Source organism: Coturnix japonica, chromosome 12 (assembly GCF_054131305.1).
Source record: "Coturnix japonica strain WE chromosome 12, WE-NBRP24, whole genome shotgun sequence".
NCBI classification, from domain to species: Eukaryota; Metazoa; Chordata; class Aves; order Galliformes; family Phasianidae; genus Coturnix; species Coturnix japonica.
This window is the reverse complement of record NC_140674.1, coordinates 12602970-12612223: the sequence shown is the minus strand read 5'-3', so window position 1 is coordinate 12612223 and position 9254 is coordinate 12602970. Positions and strand designations below refer to the sequence as shown.

Below are 9254 nucleotides of genomic sequence, written 5' to 3'. Positions count from 1 at the left end.
GGTACAGCAGCACTTAATGGAGGTGTAACTTCATTCAGGCCACGGTAATCTACCGTCAGCCTCCATTCCCCACTGGTTTTACGCACTGGCCATATGGGGCTGTTAAAAGGCGAGTGCGTTTTGCTAATCACTCCCTGATTTTCTAATTGGCGAATTAGCTTTTGAATGGGGAGCAATGAGTCCCTATTGGTGCGGTACTGCCGTCTGTGAACCACTTTGGTGGCAATTGGTACCTCTTGGTCTTTTACCTGGAGCAACCCCACAGCAGAAGGATCATCTGACAGACCAGGTAAAGTTGACAGCTGCTTAACACCATTTGTGTTTACAGCAGCTATCCCAAAGGCCCATCGATACCCCTTGGAATCCTTGAAATATCCCATCCTAAGGTAATCGATTCCCAGTATACATGGAGCCTCTGGACCAGTCACAATAGGGTGCATTCGCCAGTTTTTACCAGTGAGGCTTATTTCGGCCTCCAACATAGTCAATTCTTGGGAACCCCCAGTCACTCCATGGATATAAATTGGTTGTGTCCCTTGGTGACTTGAGGGCATTAGGGTGCATTGTGCACCAGTGTCCACCAAGGCTTTATATTTCTGTGGTTGAGATGTGCCAGGCCACTTAATCCACACAGTCCAGTATACTCTGTTGTCCCTTTCCCCCCCCTGGCTGGGGGCAGGGCCCCTCTATTGTTTACCTCGTTGACTTGCAGCAACTGGAACTCTCCCCCGTTTGGAAGAGTTCACCTTGGTGGTTGTTTTGGATTGTAATTCTTTCACTCGTGCCTGAAGTGCAGAAGTGGATGAGTTATACCACTTCTTTATATCCTCCCCATGATTACTCAAGAAATACAACAAAGCAAAACGTATGGTCTTATCATTGTCGTTTGCTTGAATACGAGGTGTCTTATCGTTGTCATTTGCTTGAATACGAGGACGTCTCTTTTTTATGGTTGAGATTTTCGATGATACAGGTCGAGAGGAACTCATGTTGTTTAGCTCTCTCAATAGGCGATCGTGGAAATCCTGGTTTCCATCATCTGGTACCACCGTGGATTCATCTACATCAGGCACATTAGCCAATTTGTCAATAATATCACTTTGTGTTTCCTCCACTTTGTCTAACCTTTCCACTATTTTTTTTCCCATTTGGACAATGGCTGAAGTATAAAGCTTAACTTCTGTAGCGCTTATAAATAATTCAAGCTCCTGAAGTCTGCTAATTAGCTCATTTACAAGGGGCTTTCTTTCCCCTTTGCCATATACCAATGCAAGTGCACTGGCATGCTTTTCTGGAGCTGCCTTTGTAAAGTCACGCCACATTTGTCGTGGAACGTGGACTGCTTCGGGATCATGTAATTGGTTTGGATTGTTACGATTGAACTGGGGGCTGTAGAGCATTTCCACCAGAGCCCTTTCTCTCAAAAATTGGATACCTTTCTCCATATCAGTCCATTTCTTTTTCTCAGGCTCCAAGTCCCGTTTAAAGGGGAATCTATCTCTTACCGCTATCAACATCCGCTTCCAGAGGGTGTAGGACCGATTTTGGCATGTGCCTATACCTCTGTCCACACGTGAGTCCCTGGAAATGCTACCCAGTTGGCGAGCTTCACTGCCATCGAGCCACGCACTATTGGCACCATTGTCCCAGCAGCGAAGTAACCAAGTGACCATATTTTCTTTTGGCTGACGTGTGAAATCCTTTCTCAGATCTCGAATTTCACTCAGTTTAAAAGATCGATCAATAATGGTCGTAATACTTTGCTCACCTTTTGCTCTATCAGGAGTCCCAGGTGTTAATGTTGGCAGCTGTGTTGATGAGGCTGCCCCATCTATAAGTTTGGACTCGAGAAATTCTCGTAAAGAAAATCTAGCTTTTGGCTCCTCGTCTGACTCTGACCCTGACTCTGACGCTTGTGTTATTTCCTCCAGGCGACCTTCCTCCTTTTTCCTCTCTCCTAACTTTCTCTCTCTTAACTTTCCCTGCTCCTCTGACTTCTTCTCCTCCTCTAACATCTTCTTATACTGCTCTAACAACCTCTGCTCTGCCGACTTCCTCTGGTCTTCTGACTCCTCCTGCTCTCCTGAGTCCCCCTGACCTCCTGAGTCCCCCTGCTCTCCTGAGTCCCCCTGCTCTCCTGAGTCCTGCTCTCCTAACTCCCTCCGCTCTTCTAACTCCTTCTGCATTTTCTCTATCTGAGTTGAAACTCGTTTTGTTTTTCGCCCTCTTACAGGGGCAACCAACATTGTATCTGGTGCCCCCGGTGGTTGGTTAAGTTGGAGTACATACGGTTCAGACTTGAGGGTGTCGCATTCTGCCCTGAGGACGTTATAACTAGACTGGAGGGCGTCGTGCTCAGACTGGAGAGCGTCGTAGTCAGACAGGAGCTCGTCGTACACAGACCGGAGGGTGCTGCGACTGGCTTTGAGGGCGTTGTAGTCGGCCTTGAGGTCAGTGTACAACGAGTCAATAGAGTCATGTTTGACCTGGAGATCGACGCACTTACACAGGAGGGCGCTGTGCTCGGACTGGAGAGTGTCGTGCTCGGACCGGAGGGCATCGCGCTCAGTCTGGAGAGTGTCATGCTCGGACCGGAGGGCATCGCGCTCAGTCTGGAGAGTGTTGAGCTTGGTCTGGAGGGCATTGTGCTCGGTCTGAAGAGTGTTATGCTCGGACTGAAGAGTGTTGTGCTCGGTCCGAAGGGCATTGTGCTCAGTCTGAAGAGCGTTATGCTCGGACCGGAGGGCATTATGCTCGGACTGAAGAGTGTTGTGCTCGGTCTGGAGGGCATTGTGCTCAGTCTGAAGAGCGTTATGCTCGGACTGGAGGGCATTATGCACAGACTGAAGAGTGTTGTGCTCGGACTGGAGGGTGTCGCAGTTGGATTGGAAGGCATCATGCTCAGTCTGGAGAGTGTCATGCTCGGACCGGAGGGCGCTGTGCTCGGACTGGAGAGCGTCGTGCTCGGACCGGAGGGCGCCGTGCTCGGACTGGAGAGCGTCGTGCTCGGACCGGAGGGCGCTGTACTCGGACTGGAGAGTGTTGAGTTGGGATTGCAGGGAGCTTTTCTCATCCCAAAGTTTTTCTGCGTCAGCTCTAAGACTCTCTTTCTCGTACCAGATTGAGTCTCGTTGGTACAGGAGATCTTTTCTCTCAGCTTCAAAAGCTTTTTCTCTCTCTACCTTCTCAGTCCAAAGTTTTTCTGCGTCAGCTCTAAGACTCTCTTTCTCGTACCAGATTGAGTCTCGTTGGTACAGGAGATCTTTTCTCTCAGCTTCAAAAGCTTTTTCTCTCTCTACCTTCTCAGTCCAAAGTTTTTCTGCGTCAGCTCTAAGACTCTCTTTCTCGTACCAGATTGAGTCTCGTTGGTACAGGAGATCTTTTCTCTCAGCTTCAAAAGCTTTTTCTCTCTCTACCTTCTCAGTCCAAAGTTTTTCTGCCTCAGCTCTAAGACTCTCTCTCTCAGGAATGGTATTGACTAAGGCCCAATAAGCATTAGCTAGGCCCAAAATCATTTGTGCCTCCTGAGATCTGCCTGAGCCACAACATTCCTGCCTCAAATATGCAATCAAACTCTCAGGATTCTTCAAGTGTTCAGGAGTGAAGCTCCATAACACTGAAGATGTCTGTCCTTTGAGAATCTCTTCAATTCCCTGCCACTCAGTATTCTCTGGTTCTAGGGAAGACTTCCTCCGGATGTTATAAATCCAGATACTGAGTGAGATTATTACAATAATCAACAATAAGATCAGGGAGAATAAGAGTGTGACCCACTGATCATTCAAAAACTGCATAAAGGATTCATAGAAAGAAAGAGGAGCACGCTTAAAAATCACCATTTCTGTATAATTAGTTGCATTAGTTGCTCCCTCTGGAGCTGTATACAGATACGAAGTGAGCATTGCTAACCATGCTTTCAATTCATTATACAATTGTATAGCTCCATAAGAAAAAGTGGCTAGCTTAAACATGGCCCAATATGTTCGGAGCGTCTCAAAAAAGGAACCAATGGCACACAGTCCCTGGTAAAACAAATTTAGTAGAGAAAACATCTTTTTTCCTCCAATAGAGAGAAAAAAGTAAAAGAAAACAAAGCTCAGCAGTGTTTATAAAATATACCGGAGTATTGGCAGTCCGCCTGGACTTTCAAGGTCAAGCTCGCAGGTGCAGAATCCCAAACACGAGATAGCTCCTTAACAGGGAAAAAAACTCGTAGCTCTGTTAAAAGCTAAAAGAGCAACAGAAGAAAACACAGAAAAACAGCAACTCAATTTGCCCGCATTCTCCACCAAAATCTGTCACGGTTTGAACTAAAAATCCACCTGCGTCCGTGACAGGGGGCCGTAGGCCCCGGAGGGGCCCTAGGCCGAAAGGAAAAAATTAATTAGGAAAAGAAAACAGCGGCAACGATCTAAGGAGGCACACTTATTTACTAAATACTATATCGAAATACAGGATAACACAATATAATACAATATAATTGAAATTGAGCTAACGAATCAAGCAAAATAGGAGAGAGAATGAGTCCCGTAACCGAGAGGCCTACTGTAAATCTAGGCGAACGGCTGAAGGCTCCCACACACTCCCCTGAACGCCAGAACTCGAAAGACGTCAGTCTGTTCTGCGACAGAGTTAATATAGAGTCCAGGTCCCGTGACCTATCGTGTTGTTCCCTGGGAGATGTAGTCTTCTTCTGTAAGTTGCAGATTCAGTAAAATTATTCATGCTTAATATGATGTTATGATGTGGAATACTGATAGCAAAAATTACAAAATTATTAAACCATGACAAGCTGTTAGCACTCGCAGGCAGTGCTGGCACGGGCTGGCTCCCTGCTGGGCCCAGCTGTGTGGGCAGGGGATGCAGGGACAGCCCCAGCAGGACTGGGCCCCCGTGGCCTTTGGACACTGAGTGCATCCCATGCTGCACAGAGCTGCCAGAGCTGGATTGTTGCCTTTTCAGGAGCACAATGAGGTTTATCTGGAGGTGCTGTGGCCCCGGCAGGCTGCGTGCATTGTGTTTGCTCAGCCAGCGGCACGGCCAGAGCGAGGCCGGGTCACGGTGTGCCTCTCCCTGCCCAGCAGCCCCCTCCTTGCAGGATGCCTTGTACAGAGAGTGAGGGCTCCTCATCGCTCTGGAGGAGCTCACAAGCTGGGTCACCATCACCTGCTGCTCTTCCACATTTTACCGAGGGATGGTTTGCAACCAGCCCCTCGTGGCCACCCGTGTCCCTGTCCATAGTGACCACATGTGGGTCACCAGAGCCAGGCTGCAGACAGATGGGTGGTAAGCTGCTCCTTGCTCATCCCTCCTGGCTGCCTGCAGCATTCCCATGCAGGGAGGCTGAGCACACAGCAGTGTGTTCCGCTTATCAGGATCAAGAGGCGGCTTGATTACAGCCAGAAGGGCCTGGCTGCATGAGTACCATGGCAGAAATAACAGGGCAGGTACTTCAGAGCTCTTTAATCTAGCAGGGAGAAGCAAAACACGAGCCGGTTGCTGCACATCTCTCACAGCCTGGGTGATTAGCTCCCCAAGGAGAGGCAGGAAAGCAGAACACCCTCCCATGGGCACTGTATTCTCCACTGGATCATCACCTGCAGCAGTGTATTTTACCTTAAATCTTCACCTCGCTCCAAAATGCTGTTTTATGAGCACATACCTCCTGATGTGATCACTGCTGTCTAAGGGGCCAGACTGGCCCCATCTTCCCCCCACACCTGGCTGCAGGGATCTTTATCCCGCTGCGCAGCAGAGCTCCAGTGTCCTGCTGGCAGAAATTTGTCTGCAAATTTCCTCTCATTGAGAGCAGCTGGGGGGGTGGGGGTGGGGGTGGGACACAGGCTGATACGGGAACTTGATTAGGGTCGGGGCAAGCAGTGTAGGGAGACAGAGGCGGCTGGCAGGGAGCAATGCTCCAGCCCTTAACCTCTCCTCAGGAGCCCGCAAATTATATCTGTTAATGGATCAGCCCCCTGGTATCCTACAAATAAGTCATCTGGCTAAGTGCGTGGCAGGCATTTGTTACATTTTCATCACATTTAATTTATCTTGTGATGAGCGTTAACTCAATGAGTCCCAGGGACAGCAGGTAAAGAGCCATACCAGCACAGCTGGGCAGGAGGCTCCGGCTGCAGAAACATTTTTTCCTGCTTCCTTGTGGAAATGGAAAACCCTCTATGGAATGGGAATGGGAGCCTTTGTGTGTGAGGGACCAAACACCCCCACAGCACAGTGATGTAGTCCTAAGCCCAAGGCTGCAGAGCCCTTTCCCAAAGCTCTGTGAAGGATGTGGCAGCCCTCTCCTGCTGCCTGTGCAGAGCTGGGCATGCACAGAGCTGTGCCATCATACCGTAGCACTGCACTGGTCACCACATCACTGCACTGTGTCACTGTGCCCGCCAGGGAGGCAATGCTGCCGTGGGTCTGGGGCACGCCGGGCAGCTCCCTCGGTGCCAGGAGTGATTTACACAGTGCACCCGGCAGCAGAGTCAATTAAGGTCACATTTCTGTGTCGCTAAACAACAGGCAGCTCTGGGTTCGGTCCCGCTGAAAAGAAAACAAAAGCCACCCCTTGAAATGGGGTCTTTGAGGAGGTTCAAAGGAGCACAGCACAAAGGGCGGGCTTTGTGGTCACCCCTCATCCCGCGCTGCTTCCAGGGCCCTTCCCGACCAGAGACACTGCTAATGTGGCAAGTGGGAGTTTTTAATTGTCCGGCACAAACAATGCTGGCATATTTAGGCCGGCCTCATTACAGAACCATCCAAAAAGCTTGAGAAGCATTCCCACCACTTAGCATAAATAGCAGAAACGCTCTTTCACAAACGGAGCAGGTCCCATCTGCTCCCAGACCATCCTCACCTTGACTCCCAGTGGCACATCCCTGCCCACCACCGCTGCTGGCCCCACTGCTGACACTATTGCTCGTCCCATTGCTTCTGCTACTCCTGGCCCCGCTGCTGTTCCCACTGCCACTCTTCCTGCAGTCCCACTGCTGGCCCCGCTGATGTCCCACTACAGTCCCACCACAGCCCAAGCGGTGCCCCCAGTCCTGCCAGGCTCCTCGCATTGCTTCCACCCTGCACACATCCCTAGGACACAGGCACTGGGGGGGGGAATCCTGTTTACCTGGGGTGGGCCCTGGCAAGAAGCCCCATCGGCACACAGGGATCAAAGCGTGGCGGCTCCTGGTTGATACCTGATCCCGGAGCTGGATGGGAGCCGGGAGGCTGCCGGGTGCCTCCTGCATGCACGGCGGTGTTCGGCTCTCCCTCTTCCCCTCTGCCTCCCTCTGCTTGGAGCCAGTGCACTCCCCACGCCTCACAGTTTATTAAAAATCCGAGGTACCTTGGAAGAGACAACACAATGGTAAACTCGATACAGCTGCCTTGTATTAATGGACTGCCCCTTTTGATTTTCGAGTGGAACTTTTGGCAGAACACCAGAGTCAAAAAGGGAAAATGGTTGTAAAACTCAGCAAAAGGGGGGGGATAAAAAGGGGCTTTGATCAGAAGGGCTTGAAGGTGAACGGCGGCGGTGCTGGCGGTGTGCTGGGGGTGAAGCACGGTGCTGCAGAGGAAGCGGGGCTGAGGGCTGAACGGGTTCAAAGGGCTCCGAGTGAGGAGCAGCACCGGAGGATTATTCACTTTCTATATTTTCACTCCTGCAGCACACATGGGAATCTAATTGGCCGGGACAAGAAATACAGCCAGACAGCTTACAAGCAGGCTGGAGAAGACAGAAAAATATTTGCAGCTGCAAGCCATTAAAGGCAAACCCGGCCTCTCTCCTCCACTTTAATTACCCTTCTGTACGCTTTCCTCTGTGTACCAGTGCTAACGTCAGTTCAAAAACCTTTCTGATCTTAAAAGGCCGAGAGCAGCACCTCGCTGCTCCCAGTGCTGGGCTGTACACAGCAACACAGCATGACATGGCACAGCACGGCACCCCCTGTACCAGAGCCTCTGCATGGGGTGCTCTGAGCTCCATGGGTGCCTGGTGCACCAGTGCCAGCATGGCCAGAACTGCCTGCATTGAGCAGCAAAGAGGGATTTTCTGTCCTTGAATAGCAGTGTGCTGCTCCAGCCCTGTTACTGCTCATTTCCCTTTCCACCAGCAGCAGTGGCACCGCAGATGTTATTGCAGGTGCCTGCTTGTGGCTCAGCACCACCCTGCTGAAACTTAAGCATGGGGCTCGCTCTGTGCCTCTCCTTGTCAGTGCTGAGAGCTGACTTTGCAGCATTTTTAGTCCAACTACAAACATGGGAGAGGTGCACGTTGGCTGAATGGGGCAATTCTTGGTTATTCTGAACCTTCGGTGCAATCCCTCTTCAAATGCATGGAAAGGGATGCTTGTGTCTGGAGAGATTTTACATTTGAGGTTAAAGCCCAACTGTGTCCCTATAGATGAGTGGCACAGAGTGCAGGGATCTGGAGGAACAGCAGAGCTCATCCAGCTCAGCCCCACTTGGCCACTTCCCGGCCCTGCTGAGCCCGGGGCTGGGTCTCCAGATTGGAACCACATTGAAGCACATTTGCAACGAATTAGGCCGGCAGCCAGCAGCTCTTGCTTGGCCGTGTGTGCAGCCAGTCTTTGGGGATTGTCAGCTCCTCCCAGGTTTCCACAGCGGATGTTCCCCGGCCAGAGTGCAGCTGGGCTTTGTGCGGAGCCCAGGAGGAGGGAAGTGCGGGTGGGGATGCACTGTGCTGCAGGGAGGCATGGAATGGGGGTATCACCTCTTCCCTCAAGGTGCATCCAATGTGAATTTGCATCTGGGGGGTACCTGAGAGCAGGGCTGCTGGGAGGCAGTGGGTCAGGGGCAGCGGGTCTGGGGCACAGGACTGCTGTGGGTGTCCATGGCAAGGAGCAGTGCTGGCAACTTGCGTGACAACCTGCCAGGAAAACTGTTCAGATCCTAATTCACATCGTGTTTGTATCGTGTTCTCTTCCTGCTTAAAGAGGCAATATGGGAACCTTGTGAGAGTTGTGTGCTGGTTTGCTGGTTGCTTTCCTGGTCACGCACATCCCCTTAGGAAGCGATGCCACAGTGACAGACACTGGTTCTAAAAATAGCTCCACCTCATCTCCAGTGCCATTTTTTCTAATAACACATTCCCACTTAAATAATAATGCTTAGTGATTAGTGGTGGGTGCATATTAAGCCAAAGGCGGATCAGGAAATTGGGCAGCTTCCTACACACTGCAGCACCACCTTTCTGCCTGCTGTGCCATGATGTGCCGTGCCATGACATA

General features: G+C 50.9%; 1 protein-coding gene across 2 annotated transcripts; it reads right to left on the bottom strand.

The window, feature by feature from the left end:
• Window positions 1-686: 686 nt before the first annotated feature.
• LOC146758854 (uncharacterized) lies at window positions 687-7816 on the bottom strand. Of its 2 annotated transcripts, none has more exons than XM_085513068.1 (2): window positions 7130-7816; window positions 687-6549 (listed from the first exon to the last, which is right to left on the bottom strand). In XM_085513068.1, the coding sequence occupies exon 2, from the start codon at window positions 4050-4052 to the stop codon at window positions 687-689; it is 3366 nt and encodes a 1121-aa protein (XP_085369194.1). In that variant the 5' UTR covers window positions 4053-6549; window positions 7130-7816. The 2 variants fall into 2 exon arrangements, with proteins under 2 accessions (XP_085369194.1, XP_085369195.1); XM_085513069.1 differs by having other exon boundaries at window positions 7200-7816.
• Between the last annotated feature and the right edge of the window lie 1438 nt (window positions 7817-9254).